Genomic DNA, 22,494 nt, shown 5'->3' with positions numbered 1-22,494 from the left:
AATGCCCCTCTTCAGCCTAGCAGGTGAGGCCACCTGGGCGAGGTACTGGTCCTCCTTCCCAGTTCTATTCCCCCATCCCAAAGTATCATGCTCCAGGACACTGCCCTTGAGGTGGTAGAGATGAGATCCCTCACTGAGACGGAGGAAAAATCCAACCCTGGAGGGTAAACAGATTAAGAAAGGATATGACATATTTGAGTACTTTTATGCTAAGTGAGTGAAAATCTTGATCAAATTGTAATCAAAACTTTCCTTCTTAAGCCCTAGACTTCGCTCTCATTTACACTATTTCTGGACTGATGATTAAGATTAATAGTCACTCAAATTAACAAGCTTGATTTCTCTCCCTTAACATGACAGGCAGCGAAACTAGTTATAAAATACTAAGCACATCGGCTGAGGCTAGGAAAACAACAGATAGGGAATCTGCCGCACGGGCGACTGCCCTAAATGCAAATCAGTACTGATTGATTGATTGAGTGAGGATCCACGAAGTCACGTTACACTCCACATTCTAAATTCCTTACTCGCTTTCGTCAATCGACAGTGAGATAATAGTCTGCCCATGTTTTACTCAGAGCGTAGTTCTTATTGACAACACGTTTCTCAAGCTATACCACCTGAGTGAGATAGATTAACCACGTAGCAAATATATATAAGACAGATGGCAACCAAATCTCAAAATTGCGCCCTACTGACACAAATCGATATGAATGGCAGCTTGGGATGGTTAGATGTCTGTGAATCCACACGTAACCCCTGCACAGCGCCGGAAAGTCAGTGAAGTTCATAGTGTTCAGACCAGAGCTCCAACATAAACTCTCACACCGGCACACAAATTCCTTTTCTATTTTCTCGTGCCACTGCAGATTGATTTTATCATGTTATTAAATGGACTATTTATCATCAAGGTAAGCTGCAAATACTGTGGAAAGGTATTTAAATAAAATAGAACGTTCAGGTTTCCTACTGGCTCCACTTTGCTTCTAACTACTTGTTCCCCTGATATTCTAGCATAATTATATACAGCATACAAGCCCGCCTGGTGGCCGTGATCGTTAAGGCGTTGAAGTCTAAACGGTCTCAGGCCGTTGTTAGGCTGTTGATCGAAAAATATTCACCATTAGAATGTTGGCTGGCAGGGTAGGGGAGGTGGTGGTATACAATTTCTAATTACTGGATTGCGTGCCAAAAGTCTGGGCTAAATTCCAAAACTCTCCGCAGTGGTCATATGGATTGAGGGCATATGATGCTGTTGGTGGTGATTCTTCCGTCGGATGGCGACGTTAAGCCTTGAGCAGACCTCTTGGTGCTATTAGACAGGAGTATTATAGGCTTATGTGCCGACTCCGGGTTTCACCCTCTCCCTTCTTACTATCATTTATTACGCCATTTCATCTCATTAAGCCCTCTAATGAAGTTGACGTCAGGAAGAGCATCAGATTATAAAAAGACTCGACACGACCGATTCATCTCACCTCAAACCCGACCCCGTAGAGAAACGGGACAAGGGCTGGACAAAGAAATTTTATACAGCCTACGATATTGTGAAAGAAATACACCTCATAATGCTGAAAAAATGTCGATTTGGTCCCAAGATTATCCTCTCTCTACGAACAAACACACAAATCTCTCCTCATTACATCAGTAATATTATAGATATCTACGAGTAAAATGAACTTTTTTATGCATTTGTTGCAACCGACCATACCTCAAACGTATTTTAGGTATACCACAACACAACACAACACAACACAACACAACACAACACAACACAACACAACACAACACAACACAACACAGCACAACACAACACAACACAACACAACACAACACAACACAACACAACACAACACAACACAACACAACACAACACAACATAACATGATATACCTTATTCCTCTGCAAATTCCTCGCCGTACTACCAATTTACAATTGCGTCAGCAAACTTTTGTTCTTGGTTTCAGAGATAGGGGCTGACTTACGGGTTTGCAGTATGTACTTGACCCAGTCCTAAACCAGTGCGATGGACAGTTGTGATAGTATAGAAGATGCATGAGATATGGACGCTTCTGAGTAAGACCATTCAGGCCACAGTCAGTGTTTACACATACTGTAAGTGTATTATGCCTAATGTTCTGATGATGTGCAGTTATGATGAATTCAAAGACAAAGAAAGATCCAGACTACACAAATATACCGACATGCGTTTGGTTGAGGTTAGGTAACAATATGCGTATTGCGACAAATAGTAATTTCGCATTGTCCCTTATTGATATACACTTCTATGATAATAAGTCTTGGCAGACTTTTATCGGTGACTGTATCTGTATCCATGAAAGCACTGAGCATAACAGGTCATATTATACTTTTGTCGTAGTGCTGTAGGCCTACTTACATCGGCAGAGGACATATACTTTTATCGTGGGATTGCTTTCAGTTAATGATATTATATTACAAGGAATTAAAGCTTATGTTTGTTGATTGCGCGGTATTTATCACTGTAATGCTGTCAAACAGTGTTTATATTTTGGCAATAACAGGAAATAAATACCGTACGGTACAGCTATCCGCAAACAATTCTCAAATTCTCGTCAAACCGTATGCAGCTGAAATAATGCCTGTAGGAACACCTATCTATTGGGCGGAATCCCAAATTCTCGCTCCACGAATGCTTAAAAGACGACGAATTACATGTACGCATGCTCCTGGCAATCTGGGATAGTGTCCGATCGCTGTACGAAGTAGCTTGATGTATAAAAACAAAGCAGTGCGAAGGGTGAAATCTAGTGAGTAGTTATGAAATCAGATCAACGAACCAATAGTTAACTATTCGCTAAGTTATCTGCTATTACGTTGTGCAACGCAGCGAAGATCTATCGAGTTTACAACTGTAACAGGTCAATAGTTATCGGACAGATATCTCACCATTCCAGAAACCAGGAAAATTGACGTGGTCTAGAATCACTTATTAAGAATCCAACCAATACTACAGAAAAACAATAAATTACGGTAATAATTGGTAATATAGTATCTTGTTTTGTTACAGCTGAGCTTGTTGCTGGTGTGCCGCCTTGCTATGCTCCAAGGCTCCCTGCCCAAATTCTCAAACCAAGACAACCCGGCAGCGTTTCATCCGTGCAGGCACGTCAGGTTAGTAATCAGACTTCTATAACATTGCATTTATTGGCTTTTTAGAGTTCCATTGCCATTTCTTGGAGTGATTTATCAATAGTGTCTCATATAAAAATATATGACATGTTTATATTTCAGATGTATAAATTTAGGGATTGGATTTTCCTAATCTTGAAACCACATGTACTTAAAAGGAAAATAATATTAATTTCATAGAAAACAGCTGACCTCAGTGTTACAGTAGGGTAGCTGTTGCATTTGTCTTTCTAGTTTGATCTCTTCTATTGTACCCCTGTGGTCGGGGGACTCGGATGAAGAATACACCCACGGTATCCCCTGCCTGTCGTAAGAGGCGACTAAAAGGGGCGATCAAGGGATGATGGATCTTGAACCATGTGATTACCTGTGATCAGTACCATCACGCGTGGAACACTATGGGTCGACTTTACTTGCGATTAGTACCACTATATGCGGATCACTATGGGTTTACGTTACCTGTGATTAGTACTACTATGTGAGAAACACCATGAGCCTGCCTTACCTATGAGTGGTGCCATTATGTGAGGAACACCATAAATCTGCGTTACCTGTTAGTAATATATTACTTGTGATTAGTCAGTGGATACATTTTGAAGGTTTACTTATCGTTTCATTTTGTTGAACCTCTTACCATTAGGGGTCGATGACCTAGCTGTTACACTCCTTTAAACAACAAACATCATCATCATCATCCTTCTATCGTCAGTGCAAGAGGAGGATGATCAAATGAAAAAATTCCACATCCTTTGCATACGACATAACAAGGAAAATCCATGGGAAAAAATTCGAATATCCCAGCAACTCTTAAAATCTATACCATCTTTCTTCAACGCATTTCCTGCATCCTGGTGGTTTCCTCAACAATATTACAGCTGCCACCTTCAGATTTAGTGATCTGTTGGTTCTTTGTCTGTTTTTTTCAGAATGAATTGTTGGTGGAAAGGACATTAGTTGGTTTATACTAGGTGCTACAGCTCCTCCTATTTAATCAGTTTTATGCAACCCGTATATCATAATCTAACCTAAAAATACTGACCTCGGCTCCTGAAAAGCGTGCATGGTCTTACTACGCTTTCTATAATTCGTGTATTCGTGTCAACCAAATCAGTATTAATGATAAAATACCGTACCCAATGATGATAAAAAGGTCCGCCTCTGCGGTGTAGTGGTTAGCGTGATTAGCTGCCACCCCCGGAGGCCCGGTTTCGATCCCCAGCTCTACCATGAAATTTGGAAAGTGGTACGAGGGCTGCAAAGTTGTTCGCTCAGTCTCGAGAGCTCAACTGAGTAGAGGGGATTCGATTCCCACCTCACCCATCCTCGAAGTAGTTTTCCGTTGTTTCACACTTCTTCTCCAGCGACCATGGCCACTCTCTTCACTCTTCCTTATCTATCCCTTCCAATCCTCCCATACCCCCCCCCCCTCACAATGCCCCTGTTCAGAATAGCGGGTAAGGACGCGTGGGCGAGGTACTGGTCCCTCTTTCCAGTTGTATTCCCCACCCAATGTCTGAGGCTCCAGGACACTACCCTTGAGGTGGTAGAGGTGGGATCCCTCGCTGAGTCCGAGGGAAAACCAACCTTAGAGACAAAACAGATTAAGAAAGAAAGATGATGATAAAAAGTCGTGGAAATTCTGTATGGCAGAAAGGTCACGTACAGAAAATATGACGTATAAATGATTAGAAGTAGTATTGACTTATCAGCAGTAAATGACATCTCGTTACAGCCCCGCGTGCCGGAAGTTAGATGTAAATTGCCCTCGTTAGTTGGAGGTTCGAGTCGGATGTAGGACGAATATTTTTATTTCGTTGTTAATGTTCGTGTGAGTCACGTTTGAAGTGACAAATCTAAATCATGATCAGTTCTCATATTGCAGTCACTCTGCTATGTTAGTTTTTAAGTAGCTCTTAAAAGAGCTATTTGCAATAAAGTGAGCTTTTACCAACAGAGGTGCAATGGGCTTGTGTATGGCCATTCGATTAATGAAACAAATGTTCAAGAATGACTACCTCCTTCTTTAATACAAATCTGAGCAAGATGTAGTAGAGACATTCTTGCTTGCTGCAACATAATTATATGGTGGCACCTGCCTGCCGGCTTCAGTGATGAGCCGCCGTAAATGAATTGGGCTCTCTGGCTCCTGTTCATATATTCTTTCCTTCCTTTAAATAACCCCAGAGAAAAAATCTGCAGGAGTAAGATCAGATGATATTGCCGGCTATGTCACAGGACACGGTCGTCCAATCCATCGTCCAGGATATGTCCTATGGAAGTGGTTCCATACTGCCAACGATCAGAGTGGAGGACCTCCATCCTGCTTGAACCCCATCCTTAACCGTAACATAAGGGGCACATCCTCCAATAAGAGCGGGGGTATTCAGGAAGAAACTAGAGATAGCGTCGTCCCGTTAGTTTTATTTCGAAGAAATGTTGTTCAATTATCTTGAGACCTATTATCCCGCACAACACGTTGACGCCGCATTGTACCTGAAATCTAGCTCCCTTATCCAGTGAAGATTTTCAACGCTCCAATAATGGGAGTTGAGGCGATTAACATTTCCGTTGTTGTGAAATCTGGTTTCGTCACTAAAGATAATGCCCGTTAAGAAATCCGCATCAGATTCAACTATTTGCAATATTCGTTGCGAAAATTCTGTCCGTTTTTGAAAGTCATATCTGTGAAGCTCCTGGTGTAGTTGTTGATGCGAGGGGTGGAATTTATGGCGGTGAAATATGTGCGGTACAGATACATAACGATGTGAAGATCATTTCCAATGGCCCGTGATCTTGTGTGCGGTTTGTATGCAATTTCATTTTGAACAGCTTCTTCGTTATTTCCAGACGTCAGTGGAGCATCCCGAACGGGGGGTAATGCATAAAATGACTCCGCTACACGCAGTGGTCTTTTAGTACGTCGAAATGTATCTACAGTTGGCAGTATTAGTCCACGAAGTCGTTCTTCACACAAGCATCTGACTCTCCGTGAAAACTGCCTTGCTTCCCCATAAAGTATTATCATAGTCACACAATCATTCCGTGGATACATAATGTTTGCTTTTACACTAACGGTAGGGTAGGTGTTCGAACTTTACTGCAAATATTACGATGTGCTATTTCATGTGCCCTACGTGTGAAGTCCAGACCGCTGTTAGTCGTTCTTCGAGTTGAACATGTGCAATAGCGTGGTTGAATGGGTTGAATGATGAAAATAAGCGCAGTGCGCTTCATTCGTTGTAGCCGTGTTTCCATATGAATGTCGCACGTTATTTCTCCTTTCTTACGTTTGCTTTCTTTGTAAAGGTGAAAAACGACTTTTGAGAGGTAAGGAAGTTAAATCTTAATTACGAACGCCTTTACGAGTATAAGAATAAAAATAACATTAAAAGCTCGTAACTAGACTCGAACTCTGAATCCCTGGAAAGGATCATATGTTGGCTACAATTAGTACCACGTAGCCACTCCAGGTGACAAAGAGTTGGTCCCGTTTAACTCTGTACTAATAGAATAATCTATGCTGTCGCTTCGAAACATCTTGTATGTTTGATGTTCTGAACTGTAATGTGCAGACAGGTTGACCTGACTGCAAACCCCACAGCGTGCTAAATCATGTCTCTTTTTAGCCCAGATAGTTGCAACGATTCCTACGCGTTGAGTATGTAACTTATCTTTCTTTCTTAATCTTCTTACCCTCCAGGGTTGGCTTTTCCCTCGGACTCAGCGAGGGATCCCACCTCTACCGCCTCAAGGGCAGTGTCCTGGAGCGTGAGAAATTGGGTCGGTGGCTACAACTGGGGAGGATGACCAGTACAACAGTTAACAAGTGTTCGAAAATAACCATTGGCGCTACTGCGCTGATGTAGGCGACCGCTGCTCAGCTCGAAGTTCTGTAGACTACAAGGTGAAGCGTGGTCAGCATGTCGAATCCTTATGGCCGTTACTCCTTGTTTTCTAGACCGGAGCCGCTATCTCACCGTCAGACGGCTCCTCAGTACGCTGAATAGACAACGAATGAACCCTCAGATCCAAGTAAAAATATTTGACCTGGACGGGAATCTAACAAAGGACTTGTGGGTTAGAGGCGGGTGCTTTACCCCCAGAGGTTAATCAACAGTCCAGATAACTAAGTGATACGTTGAATCCAGCAATAGCACTGCTCATATGGCTTTTACTTCCCTTTTACGTTTGCTGATGAGGTTATTAGCTACTGTTGACATTGTGGCCTACTTCGTTCTCACTGATAAATTATTCATCAGATCATGCGGGACCAAATCTAGTTGCAGCTAATTACCTTCTGTGCAGGAAAATATGATTCTGTCTCCCTTCCACTGATTACTATTGTTCTGTCATTGTGTCGTTATCTGAATCACATGCCATAGTAAGAGCTGTTTTCTCATCCCATTTATCGGCACTATATTGTGTGACTGGAGCCAATGGCATAATTTATAATATAACTTTCCACATTTGTTAAAGCAACTGTTTTACTTAATTGATATGAACTGAAAAGTGAAAATCCACAGCCTGTTTCAAGTCATTCGACTGGGCTAGAAATGAAATGAAGCCCCTATCTAGTGGCGAGGATAGAAATTGTTGTGCCGATTGCCGAAGCTTGTCACTCTCCTCTGGGGCAATGATTAATGACTGACAGATGAAATGAAATGATTTTGGAGAGAGTTACTGGAATGAAAGATGACAGTGAAAACCAGAATTCCCGGAATAAAATCTGTCCCACTTCCACTTTTTCCAGCACAAAACTCACGTGGAGTGACCGGGATTTGAACCATGGAACCCAACGGTGAGAGGCTGGCGCGCTGTCGTCAGAGCCACGGAGGCTTTACTGAACTACTGAATGGAAATTAAATCGAAGAACAATTTTCGTAACATTCCTGTAGGACACCTGTTCAACGAAACCTGAGCTGTATATGAAATTCGACTGTAGAAATGTTCTCGAACAAACCAGTCTTCCGATGAATGGCTCTACGTACACGTATTTTTATATCACGGTTTTATAATCTTACGGACTTACATGACATGTAGAAAAAATATGTATGTTGTGTCTTACGATACAACAATATGAGCCACATTATTTGGAATGTTACATATACTGGGGCGGTCGGAAACAACGTGCATCTGGTATATGATACTTAGACGGTTGATCACATTGATATACACTGACGGAAACAGTATCCAAACACCATGAAATAAGGAATGTACAATACGGAAATGTCAGCAATAGGCCTACATTTGTCGAGGTAACATATTTAATTGATTAAAGGTACAAATGTGCAAAAGCTCGGAATTATTATTATTATTATTATTATTATTATTATTATTATTATTATTATTATTATTATTATCTATACATATTTAAAAATTACTAAAAGCAGCTATTTCCACTTCGTTCGGCCGTTCTGCTGGATAGATTTGCTTAATTGATTTTTTTAAAATTCCTCATGCATTCCGTAATTCTGGTGAATCTTCAGGCACTGATAGGGCTCTTAAGTTCATACGAAATTGAGTCATCCTGAAATGAAGTCACAAATGACCACTACATTAATTGCAGCCCGCAATGCATTCTGGACCTAGCATCTTGCGTACAGTTAAGGAGCAATATGTTTACGTAAAAACTAGCGAAGCTGTACGATTAAAAATAACAAGTGACCATAGGCCAATTTGAAATTTAAACCAAACTTGGTAGATATATGACTTAATACTATCTGAAGGTAAATATAGTGCGATGATATTTTTCTTACAACTTGCTTTTTGGTCCGACTCATTGGCTGAACGGTCAGCGTACTGGCCTGCGGTTCAGAGGGTCCCGGGTTCGATTCCCGGCTGGGTCGGGGATTTTAACCTTAATTGGTTAATTCCAATGGCACGGGGGCTGGGTGTATGTGTTGTCTTCATTATCATTTCATCCTCATCACGACGCGAAGGTCACCTACGGGTGTGAAAGACCTGCACCTGGCGAGCCGAACCCGTCCTGCGATATCCTGGCACTAAAAGCCATACGACATTTCAACTTGCTTTTCATCACATTGGTACAGAAAGGTCTTATGGCAACGATGGGAAAGGGAAGGCAGCGGCAGTGGTCTTAATTAAGGTATAGCATTTGACTGGTGTGAAAATGGGAAACCACTGAAAACTATATTTAGGGTTGCCGACAGTGGGGTTCGAACCCACTATCTCCAAAATGAAGCTCACAGCTGCGCGAACCTAACCGCACGGCCAAATCGTTCGGTACTCTAGGTTGTAAAGACACCCCTCGCACCCAGAGGGTTGGGGTGGGGATGGAGTCACATGTAAAAATAATCGAAAACTTCCTATATTAGTGTTAAATCCGTAGTTTGTGGTGTCGCTGAGATAAGTTAATGGTAAGTTAATTGGTGACATACCAGATGATGTTTAAGTCCAAGTTCATCCCCAATCGGCATGGAGCCCATAAGAGGTTAAGAAAGAAAACGTCCAAAATGACCGAGATTATGAATATGTGTGTGTAGGCTAAGTTCCAGCAAACTTGGTTCACACATGACTTGATGTGTGGTAAAGAATACTGTGTTGGTGAAACACCCCCAGCACCCCTATGGCTGGCAATTGGGAGGGAGTGTGACATATAAAATTAATTTAAAGCGACCAATATTATTGTTGAATCCGTAATGTTCAGGGTCGCTGAGATGAATAGTGATACTCTAGATGCCATTTATGTCCACGTTCATCCTCTATCAGCACATCAGCACGTGTGTAGTGGGGGGGGGGGAGGGGGAGGAGGAGGGTACATGAGAAGGGGTGAAACAGAAAATGTTCAAAATGACAGAGCGGTGATTAGTGCTGAATCCACAGTTTCTGGGTTCGCTAGATTGATTGCTGACACTTCCCATGTCAGTTGGAATCGTATACATTATATATATAGCGCGACGCGCAAATAGGTACAGTTATCACTTACCTGCATTATTTCTTCGGGACCGGGCGAGTTGGCCGTGCTCGTAGAGGCGCGCGGCTGTGAGCTTGCATCCGGGAGATAGTAGGTTCGAATCCCACTGTCGGCAGCCCTGAAAATGGTTTTCCGTGGTTTCCCATTTTCACACCAGGCAAATGCTGGGACTGTACCTTAATTAAGGCCACGGCCGCTTCCTTCCAACTCCTAGGCCTATCCTATCCCATCGTCGCCATAAGACCTATCTGTGTCGGTGCGACGTAAAGCCCCTAGCAAAAAAAAAAAATCTTCGGAAGAATCAAATACAGCCCAGACAACCTGGGATTCCACAAGGACAAAATTTCACGCGAATTTTTTAAATCAAAAACTAAAACTTTAATGTAACACTCTAAAACTACAAAAGAGTTCGTAAGGTATCAATCAACGTCATAATAAAGTAATGTACAAAAATTCATTTCACTTAGAATTAAGTGGTAATACAAATCCTAAAAATAAACATTCGAAAATATACCCGGACGGTGCATGGAGCAATTTCATTTCAAGACACGTTACACGGCCTATTTATAACGATAGCTGCGGGCCAGCACGAGTCGTCCAGTTATTATTATTATTATTAATAATAATAATAATAAATATAATAATAATAATAATAATAATAATAATAATAATAAAATAAATAAAATAAAATAGGTGTAGGCCTATGGTTTCACGATACTGAAACTTACTTTTGTTCAGTTACATTATCAAATATCTATGTATATCGGTCAGCTGTTATTCTGAGCGTTAACAAAGCGTTTCACGAGTGAGATATTTCAATGTGGTGTCTAAAACAGTGTTTTAATGCTGCAAGTTACGTGTTACAGTACCTGTGAAATATTTTATTAAGTTGGCTTTTATATCAAACGTTGACTTTTATACCTGTGCATGAGTGCTGTCATTTTGTTCCTTGCCTTTTTTTTTTTTTTTTTTTTTTGAGGGAGAGCTGCGTGTACGCATAAAGGAACAAGGGAGAGGGATAATAGTGCTGTAAAGATTTCCATCATTCTAAACCTGTGCGGGCGTCGTTTAATGTCGTCCACTTTAGTGCGGGTATTAACACCAAGCTGCTTATCAGCATACTGAGTGAGACAATAGTCCTCACAAATAATGTGATACTACAGCCAGTATTATCAACAATTTTGTACCTCCTATTCAACTAGTTTATTAACCGTACATAAATTATACGTAAGTATAGCCTTTTGTGTATTGTACTGAGAATATTATCATCATTCCAATCTTCATTAAGGGTTTCATGCATACAGAGTGAATCAAAACTTTAAGGACAAATTTTGGATTGTTTTCCTACTAGGACAAGGAACAGACAAAATTATCATAAACATTTGAAAATGAAAGAGCAACTGAAAAATTATTACACAAAGGTTGCGGCCTAAGGCATAGCGACTGATTTATATTCAAAGTTAAGGGATTGTATCACTAGGTGTCATAAATCTAAGCAAACCTGGCTTCCGTAGTATATGCCCACATAACGAGATGTCTCTCTAGGTTGCGGTTTTTGTACATAGAGCAATGTTAAATCAGTGTTGTGAGTCAACCGCCGTGCAAAATCAGTGTAATCCGAATTGCTAAAGCGTTCTTATATTAAATATCCCATCTAGGGGCCAGAGAATGCCACAAAGAGTTGCTACAAACTGTCGGGAAATGTTATCTTCCATACCGAACAGTCGCGAGGTGGGTAGCGCCGTTTCTGCGAGAGCGTGAATCATCCAGCAAGGGTCAGGATGGCAGGCGATTGTGCGGTCAGATGCATCCCGTGCAGTATTTGACCATCTGATGGAGATCAATGGTCTTTGTTTGAGTTAGAGAGAAACTGTGGAATCGAGAAAACTTACCATCTACAATAATTTGTAGGGTGATATTCACCTGTGGAAAGTTGCATCGAATTGGGTGTCTGGTGCACTCACGGATGTTGAGCAGCGGACAAGATATACAATTATGGCAACCACTTAGCAAGCTAGCAGGAGGAAGGTAAGCACTTCCTTTAGAAAATTAACGCCATCAGTGAATTCTGAACCATGGTGCATGGACCAGAGCTCAAACGTCAGTCAACAGAATGGCGACATCCAGGATCACAGATAGGGCAGAAATTGCGTCAAAATTCTTCCTTCGTGAAGTTGGTGATTGTCTGTTACTTCGTTCCACATGGAACAGCAGTGAAAGCGAGATATTCCTGATGAGATAGGTACAGTCATTAGGGAGAAAAATCTTACCTTTTGGACAATGTAATCCTTCTCCACGACAACGCAAGGCCACATACAGCAGAGTATGTAACAGCGTCTGCGGGAGAGCTGGGGATAAGACAGACTGGGTCACCCACCATTCTCTCCAGACCACTCTCTGTGTGATATCAACCTGATACCAAAAGTACCGGGCGAGTTGGCCGTGCGCGTAGAGGCGCGCGGCTGTGAGCTTGCATCCGGGAGATAGTAGGTTCGAATCCCACTATCGGCAGCCCTGAAAATGGTTTCCCGTGGTTTCCCATTTTCACACCAGGCAAATGCTGGGGCTGTACCTTAATTAAGGCCACGGCCGCTTCCTTCCAACTCCTAGGCCTTTCCTATTCCATCGTCGCCATAAGACCTAACTGTGTCGGCGCGACGTAAAGCCCCTAGCAAAAAAAAAAAAAAAAAAAGTAAGGGTAGACATCGGTAGACGGTTTGGGATAAGGGAAAACATTGCAAATGCTGTGCCACAGCAGATGATACCATTCACACATGGTAAAATAGATGGTATTCGGCACCTCCAGTATCACTGTTGTGAACTACGCTGAATTAGGACGGTCATTTTTTCTTCAATGTTACTGTAACATTATAGTTGTAATGTTATTCCTGCTACCACAATAAGCATGAAAAGCACAATGTTGTTTATGAAGCTGTAAAGTTAATCCCTTCAATTAAACATTTCAAAGTTTCTATCCACGCTCGCATTCTCATGAAAAGAGAGAAAGTAGTTCCCATTACGTGTTCCCTAACCATAGCATTGCATAACAGTACACAAGTGTATGGTGTACGTATGTCGAAGTATATTGCCATTCTTAAAAACGACGAAGAAACATGACCTCGGTGGTAGAGTGGAATGAAATCAGGGACGGCCGTGTAATGGGAAGGGTCATTTTCTGGTCTCTTCTCCCTGTTGCGTCAGACATAAATCAGATGTTGTACGGTATCAGTCACCATTTTACCGTGGATGGAAGTAATATTATACAAGTGAAACGGTACCTTAGTGAAATTTAGTTTCTATCGAGAAGGGGGATTGCCATAATTTACCAACTATTAAACAGGTGAACGATGATAGATTTAACAAATTTTTAACAAATGGAATTTTGTTTCATTTTCTGTGCTCCGTGTCCCCTTAATCTGTAACAGCTTACCACCATATTTACCCTCGAAGACTTGACTATATACATAAATACGATCATGATTTTCAATTTGTACAGTTGTTATTTAAATGCACCTGACATTATGACTTGTTTATTATATTTTATTGGAAAAGTTTGCTAGTTAATTCGTCTGCTGGCAGTGTAACTGTGAGAGGTGACCAGTATAACTCTATCTTGCGCTTTGTGAATGATTCAATGAATAATTTAATGGTTAAATAAATAAATAAATAAATAAATAAATAAATAAATAAATAAATAAATAAATAAATAAATATATAAATTAATTAATTAATACATTTGATAAACATTGCTGCCACTTGCCTCTGGACCCATGCATTTCTAGATTAGTTTATGGAACCATCTTAATTCCGTCAATCACATCCATATCTTAGAGACATGTTTCATAGTTACCATACGTTACATGAGAAAGCATTTTAGGAAAGCCAGTTGCTACAAAATAATGTTGTGAATAGTGTATGGGTAAATTGAGAAGTTTTCTGTAGTCAATAGGTATCATCCGAAAACACTCTGGTTGTAAGAAAAATACCATTTCCAGATCTGAATTGAGGGATATTTTAAAATTTAATGCAATGGTCGCACCTCTACGATCTCTTCCTGGACCCTGCAGGAAATATAAAATAAATCAAAGACAATATATTTATAATAAATAACACTAACACAATATTCCCTAAATTCGGTAATATCGTTGTTGATAACATATATCCGTATTTACCAATCTCCGTCGTGTATTCTCTAATTTCTTCTAATTTTATGATTTGTTGTACACCAGCAAGGCAAAATGTTCACATCGGTATAATCGTACAACCGAATATCTATCTCTCTCTGTCTCATAACCATATTCTGTGCTTTGGTTATGCTTTGTACCTGTGGCAGCCTTGATCATTTTCAGGAAGCTAATAAAATAAAATAAAATAAAAATAAATAAAATTGTATAATTTTATTGTGCTGGATATTTTCAAATGGATGAAGTATTTACTATGAAATATAGATTTCACCGTTATTAATTAATGACCGAGCGAGTTCGCCGTGCGGTCAAAGTCGCACAGCTGCGAGTTTGCTCGCGGGATTTTCACACCAGTCAAATGATGGGGTCATACCTCAGTTAAAGCCACGGCCGCTTCCTTTCCAATTCTAGCCTATTCCGATCCCTAACCGTCGGTGCGACGTAAAACAAATTATAAAAATATCCTTTTTAATGTTATTAGTTTGACGTTTCTTTGACTCCTCTTGCGGTTTTTACAGACGTCGGGGTGCCGAAATCTTTCCTTGCATGATTTATTTTAATTGACGGTAAATCTACAGAGACGGGAAAGATGTATTTTAGCGCCTCAAATACCACCGGACTGAACCAATTTGGGCTCAGAAAGTCAACACTTTAACTGTCTGAATCACTCAGCCCGGGAATATTTTACATATTTATATGTATGCTTTGCCCATAAAAGCATTGCATTAGGTTAACGCTGTTATAAAAATATCACTAATACTCGTCTTTTAATTGATCCAAGCTTTTAAATCGCAGATGAATTTCATACACTGTTCGTATTATCTTTTTAATTTACAAGTGCATATGAAATACGAACATTTCCCTCCCGCTTTTTGTATTCTCAAGAGATTTTTCCACGTAATACCTTGCTTGAGATGGATGTTCATCCTGTTAACAAGGGAATAGGAAATGTGATTGGTTTTTTTCAGTCAGAATAGCTGGAAAGAAGAGAAAAACTGTATTAGAGAGAAATATTAGCGACAGAGGGCAGGGGAGTTCAGGTTGTGTATTGTTATAAAGTGAAGTAAGTATGCTTTACTGGACACTAAGCAGACGGCTTACAGATTTTGCCCATATTACTGCTATGTGAAGCGTTAAGCTGAATTATAAAGGAGAGAACAAGACTATATATAAGAGTTCAACTACTTTTTAATTCTCTCCAATGCGTTTATGTATCCACGTAGAGTCATTAAACTCCTGTTATGCAGCACCTGCCCTTAATATTCCTTCCCTCTGTGGTAGGTGGGGGACGCAGACGAAGAATACACCCACGGTATACCCTGCCTATCGTAAGAAGCAACTAAAAAGTGCGACCAAGGGATGATCAAATTAGAACCATGAGACTACTTGTAATAAGTACCACCATGCAGGGAACACCATGGGACGTTTTACTTGCGCGTATACCACTATGTTAGGTACACAATAGGTTTGTGATTAGTAGCGACAGTGTGTGGCTCAGGATGCATTTTTTACAGTACCTGTGATTCGTACCTCTATATGAGCAACGCCATGGATTAGCGACACCATAGTGCGGGTCCCTGTGGTTAGTTCACTTATGTGAAGAACGCCATAGGTTGGCTTTGCCTGTATAGGTTTGCGTTGCCTGTGAATAGCGCCGCAGTGTGTGAAACACCATAGATCTATGTTACATATGCGAATTCCATTACCTGCGGGTAGTACCATAATGTGTGGAATAGCGCGAGTCTACGCTACTTTTGATTAGTACCGCAGCATGACAAATAGCATGGTTCTATTTTCCTAGCGATAAGTACCATTATGAGGGGCCGATGACCTGGATTTTGGACCCGCTTCGACTACAAGCATTATCGATTCTGTATTGTGTTTTAGAAGCAGTCCCTTGGTAAATAATACTGTTGTTTAACGCTACTTTCTGGAAATGTGGGGCATTGCGGGTCGGATTCACTGATTGTGTTAACTTCATATCTATTTATTCATTCATTCTTCTCATCACGTTTCCGAATTCTGGTCAATGGAGAATTATGAATTTTTAAATTGTCCTCACATTTCGTCTCATTTCGTACCATTAGGGGCCGATGACCTAGATGTTAGGCCCCTTTAAACAACAAGCACCACCAAAGCTATGACGGGCAAATCTTTGTAATTAGAAAGGGTCACTTGTGGTTTTCGGATTACCATACTAGTTCCTTCACCACACATTTAACCCCATTCAGGCCAAATTATGTAGAGTGATCGGAAAATAATAATAAGTGTTATGAAGAATTTCTTAATACGTAGACTTTCAAGACCACTAAATGACATTATAAATTTCAAAACTTTCTGAGCTGTAACAATACGGTATAACTGCCCACACAATGTATGAGAAACAAAACATACCCAAAAATTGTGAAATATTTTAAAAAAGGATATAATGCTTAAACAAAGAATACAGTGAAACAGGGAATTGTAAATCAAATTTTGAATATTTACGTACTAGACTTTCCTGTCGCTCAGATCTTGTTGAAAACACGTGTACAGTAAATAAGACATTTTCAATAAGTTTTTTCCTCATGCTCTTCCGCAACGTGTTTGCTGATGTGAGATGAGGCACGGCAGATCCCTCGGACAGTATTCAACTTACTTTTCTTATAGCATAATAATGTTCCTAAAGTTCCCAAAACGGTTCGATTTCGATTACCTCGGATACGTTGGAAGTATTTTTTTCCCGAAGATCTACAGTATACAAATTAAGCAAATTCTTCGGATGAAATGTCTATTCTTTTAACAAATTATTAAGAGGAAATAGGGTCTCTTTTCATGAAGCAAATTTTTTGACCATATCCTTTCCTTTCTTCCTTTCAATTTCTTGTATTTAGCTAGGTTGATTGCGATGGCCATAAAATACAATCATTCTACCGGAAGTTCGATACTGAGCGAATCAAACCGATTCCCAAATAAACGAGAAATTTTCTAGGTCAGATTAAAGCATGCATATTTCGGTGAGGCTAGAATAAACCATTATAATTGAAATGGCGTATGGCTTTTAGTGGCGGGAGTGTCCGAGGACATGTTCGGCTCGGCAGATGCAGGTCTTTTGATTTGACACCCGTAGGTGACCTGCGCGTCGTGATGAGGATGAAATGATGATGAAGACGACACATACGCCCAGCCCCCGTGCCAGTGAAATTAACCAATTAAGGTTAAAAGTCCCGACCCTGCCGGGAATCGAACCCGGGACCCCTGTGACCAAAGGCTAGCACGCTAACCATTTAGCCATGGAGCCGGACACCATTATAATATATCGGGATTATTATTTACAATTTAATTAACGTCGCACCGACATAGTGTACATTGCCCTGTCCTCAATTTGCCTAGATCAGCGGAGACGCTGCGTGGTACGTTCGGACATGAAAATGTGGATCGAAAAGTCTATCTATAACGGAAAATCATAGGGTAGGTTCTAGAATATATTATTCGTAAGTGAGAACTCGAAGAAATAAATGGGTGGAAATGTTTATTAACAATAAGCATGAAAAAAAGACTCATAATCATCCCACATAAATTAAACTACAGAAACATTACAGTAAAATTTGCCTTCACAATGTTAAGTAGAAACACGGGTCTCGAACGCAAATTATAATTATTATTGTGTAATACGGTGGTATTATAGTCTTTTGACGCATGGCACATAGCCTCGATCTGAATCGTCACTTTATATGAAATAAAATTATAGATTCGCACATCTCGGCCTGAATAAACAAATATAATACACACTTGCTTGGGACTGGCAATATACCCCCAAAAGGACACTGAATTTAAAATCACGGGCTCCTCACTCATTTTCGGAGTTCCAATAATTATAAATCGAAATAAAAGTCTAAAATGCACTTTTATATCTCGATTACACTATACAGTTGATGACAATATCAATAATATTATTACGTCCTACCAGTTACATCCACGGTTTTTGGTGACTTGGTGAAAATAATCGTGTTGAAGTAATATAGTCTAGACTGGAATAGAAGGGGGAAAAGAAGAGCTAAACAAATTCTTAAAAGATACCTTTAAAAACAAGCACACTTCAGCCGATGTCATGAAACAACTTCTCACTTTAGTAAAGCTATACGCAGGTCATATAATTAGTGGGCTGATTTCTCATCTGGTGATTAGCGCTCCTTCAATAGTTTCCGCATCAGATGTCACAGAACCCCAACTATTCACTGAAGAGGGATACTAGAAACCTGAAGGCACAGAGGAGGGGAAAAAGTATTAAGTGGAGATGTAATGTGGTCTCTTGTATGTCTTCTTCTTCTAAGTGTTTATCCTACTGTTGTAGGGTCCACTTGATGGATCAAGGAATCCTGCGATCGGAAACGTCATTATGCTGTAGGTGGATTGCTCTTATGACAGCGTTACTGGCATCCTGCCGTCGTTGTTTTGGACTTTTCAAGTGGCCGAGTTCTGCGTTAGACAGTATTGGGGACGGTGTGTGGTGCTGCGCGCATGATGTGTTCATGCCACTGGAGACGTCTCAGTCGCATTTTGCCATTTATTGGGGTGATGCAAATCTTCCTCCGAATAGCGTCGTTTGTAATTTGATCAAGGCGAGAGATTCCAATCGACCAACACAACATGCACATCTCCATAACGTGAAAATGATCCTCTACTCGTCTCGTAACAGGCCAGCACTCACCTCCATAGATAGCGACTGGACGAACAACTGTAAGGTATATTTTCGACTTCAGAGTTATCGGCATTCTGTTGTCACAGAGCAGTCCCGTTACCTCTCTCTATCGCACCCATCGGAAAGTATCGATCTTCGGTAGTTTTTCACCATTGACACGAATATTAACGTCACTCTGGTATGTACTGTATGTTATTCTGTCTTCTTGATGTTAAGATGAAGACTAAATCTCCTGAGGGCGACATTCTGGGCTTGGACCTGGTGTTGCAGATCATGTTTGGTGGTAACGGTAAGCATGACATTATCCGCATAAAGTAAGTTCCATAGAACTCAGCGCTCCAGGTCTCGAGTGATCGTGTCCATTACACAAATAAAGAGTAGAGGTGACAAGGCTGAACCTTGATGAACACCAACTTTAATTGGAAAGCTGACAGGTATACCGACGGCGCATCGCGTACTCTACTACTAGTGTTAACGTAGAGTATTTGGACCCAATTAATGAGTTGTTCTGGAACTACATGATCTCGCAATAAATACCATATTAGACTGTGTAGTATGCGCTCGAAAGCCTTTTCAAGTTCAAGAAATGCAAAGTGAAAATGTGAAAATATATGGTTATTTTAAATATAACGTATAACAAATGATCTTGTTTCTGGCATTTTTTCTTATTTTTCTGATTCTTTGCTTGTTTCCTTTTATTTTATTTTTAAGGACGACACACACACACCCAGTCCCCGAGCCATTGGATATAACCAATCGAACCCGGGACCCCAGTACGCTAACCATTTAGCCATGGAGCCGGACAGTTTTGAGACAGCTGGGCTGACTGGCTCAGACGGTTGAGGCGCTGACCTTCTGAACCCAACTTGGCAGGTTCGGTTGGCTCAGTCCAGTGGTATTTGAAGGTGCTCAAATACTTCAGCCTCTTGTTGGTAGTTTCACTGGCACGTAAAAGAACTCCTGCGGGACAAAATTCCGGCTTGAAAACCGTCAAAAAGTAATTAGTGGGACGTAAAAAGTAACATTAGAGATTAGTATTGAGACAAACAAAAGAACCTAGTCCCTGAACCAGAGGACTTAACTAACCCGGCGTGAATCGAACACAGGTTCTTCTGAACCGAAGACCAAGACGCTTACCATTCAGCCACAAAGCTGAAAGTCGTGCGACCCCAAACACACTTAGCATAGTTCGAGAAAAGTAGTTTGCGGTGCTGATTTTGACAAAGAAACCTGGGTTTCCATCAGTTAAATATGATTGTGGTCTATTTCTCCTTAGAAGTCCATTTCTCCGCGTTACAGTACTACCACATCTCTGAATGTATACTTTGACCTTGTCAAACTCGTCTCCCTCGCCACGTCAACACAACGACTGACTTTGATCAACAATTAATAAGCAAGAGTTGGAGAATTTTAATGGAGAGTTGCCGTAAGAGGATAAGACGGTTATTTCAAAGTGCATTAGGTACGCCGACATCTTCGAAATTACTGGATGTTTAATGTCCCTTCGTATGAATTATTCAGGTTCCCCCGTACACGAATCCTGGAGCTGCGCTAATCTCATTAAAACGTTCGACAGTACATCGGATGAAAGGTGACTGGTCATACGAAATTCCCCTGAAATAAAATTCAGAATTGTATAGTAAAGTGATGGTAAATATGAGTAGTATGTTATAATATTCATTAAGGGAATATCAAATGGTTCACTCTCATTGTGAAGTCCCTTTATCATATTTCTTGAAGAAAATATTGTAATTGGCTTGGATATTTCCGTAAGATGTTATTATCAAGACCAGGCCAGTTGTTTAGGATGTTTAGTTTCTGTATTTTGCCTGGAGTCTTCAACTTTGACTCTAACAGTCATACATTTTTAAACTTATTCTGAGGGTTGAGTAAATGGTAAGTGTACTCCAAGCGCTACTATACAAGCAGGCGAACTGAATTGGTTGCAAATATCTTGGCAAAATACAGGCTCTTCCAGAGGTATAAGCCAAGGAATTTAATGATAAAGTTTTAGGATTTACAATATATGAAATACGTCCTTTATTCCCGCACCAGATATCACTGACATCTATACTAACATAGTATAAAAATAGAAGGATTGTGAGCTTGTTTGTATATAGATACCAATCTCGGGGACAACTGGTCTGGATTCAGTACGCCTTTTTCATTAAAGATGCTTATTTTATCCAGATTATTATAGGTCATATACAGAGTGTACCTATAACAAATACATTACTCCTACTTCTAGGGCGGGGCTGAGTGGCTCAGACGGTTAAGGCGCTGGCCTTCTGACCCCATCTCGGCAGGTTCGATCCTGGCTCAGTCCGATGGTATTTGAAGGTGCTCAAATACGTCAGCTTCGTGTCGGTAGATTTACTGGCATGTAAAAAGAACTCCTGCGGGACTAAATTCCGGCACCTCGGCGTCTCCGAAAAACGTAGTAAAAGAGTAGTTGGTGGAACGTAAAGCAAATAATATTATTATTACCTACTTCTGGGGATGATAAGCAGAAACAACAGGTTTTTAAAATAAATATCCATGGGACTGAAATTAATTTTTGAATCGCAAAATCAAAAATTATACCGTAAGGGTATAAATTAATGATGATTCGTCTTCTTAAGAACCATCGGTATTATATATTCTGTCAAAATCCTATGACGTCAGCATGCGATGTCTGTGACAACACGCAGTACGGTACGCTTTCTTTTGTGTAGAGCAGAGGGAGAGAGTGCATGAGACTCCAAATAAATCCGAGAAAAAGCTCGTTGCCGGGCTGAGCGGCTCAGACGGTTGAGACGTTGCCTTCTGGTCCCAAATTGGCACGTTCCGGTTGTATTCGAAGGTGATCAAATATGTCAGCCTCGTGCCGGTAGATTTATTTGCACGTAAAAGAATTCCTACGGGACGAAATTCCGGTACCTCGGCGTCTCTAAAAACCGTCAAAATGTAGTGAGTGGGACGTATAAACAGTAACATTATTAAAAAGGTCGTTGCTCAGGTGCTTGCCGCTGTGCAATGTCTACATCACATACCTGGGTCTTTCAACCTGTACGTTAAACAATAATAGGTCTTTTCAAACCGTGTATTGAAGCAGGTCCGCCTCTGTGGTGTAGTGGTTAGTGTGATTAGCTGCCATCCCCGGAGGCCCGGGTTCGATTCCCGGCTCTGCCACGAAATTTGAAAAGTGGTACGAACGCTGAAACGGAGTCCACTCAGCCTTGTGAGGTCAACTGAGTAGAGGTGGGTTCGATTCCCACCTCAGCCACCCTGGAAGTGGTTTTCCGTGGTTTCCCACTTCTCCTCCAGGCAAATGCCGGGATGGTACCTGTCTTGAGGCCACGGCCTTTTCATTTCCTCCTCCTTGTCTATCCCTTCCGATCTTTCCATCCCCCCGCAAGGGCCCTGTTCAGTATAGCATGTGAGGCCGCCTGGGCAAGGTACTGGTCATCCTCCCCAGTTGTATACCCCGACCCAGAGTCTGAAGCTCCAGGTAGAGGTGGGATCCCTCGCTGAGTCAGACGGAA

General features: G+C 40.9%; 1 protein-coding gene across 1 annotated transcript in view; it reads left to right on the top strand.

Moving 5' to 3' along the window:
• LOC136866683 (protein O-mannosyl-transferase TMTC1) overlaps positions 1 to 22,494 on the top strand; it is a 1,311,771-nt gene that overhangs the window by 486,388 nt on the left and 802,889 nt on the right. The window contains exon 6 of the mRNA XM_068226807.1: positions 3,050 to 3,153. Coding sequence (XP_068082908.1) covers positions 3,050 to 3,153 — 104 coding nt within the window. The remainder of the gene's footprint in view (positions 1 to 3,049; positions 3,154 to 22,494) is intronic.

Source organism: Anabrus simplex, chromosome 3 (assembly GCF_040414725.1).
Source record: "Anabrus simplex isolate iqAnaSimp1 chromosome 3, ASM4041472v1, whole genome shotgun sequence".
Lineage (NCBI taxonomy): Eukaryota > Metazoa > Arthropoda > Insecta > Orthoptera > Tettigoniidae > Anabrus > Anabrus simplex.
Note: the sequence above shows the minus strand (reverse complement) of the source record. Positions and strands in the feature narration are given on the sequence as shown.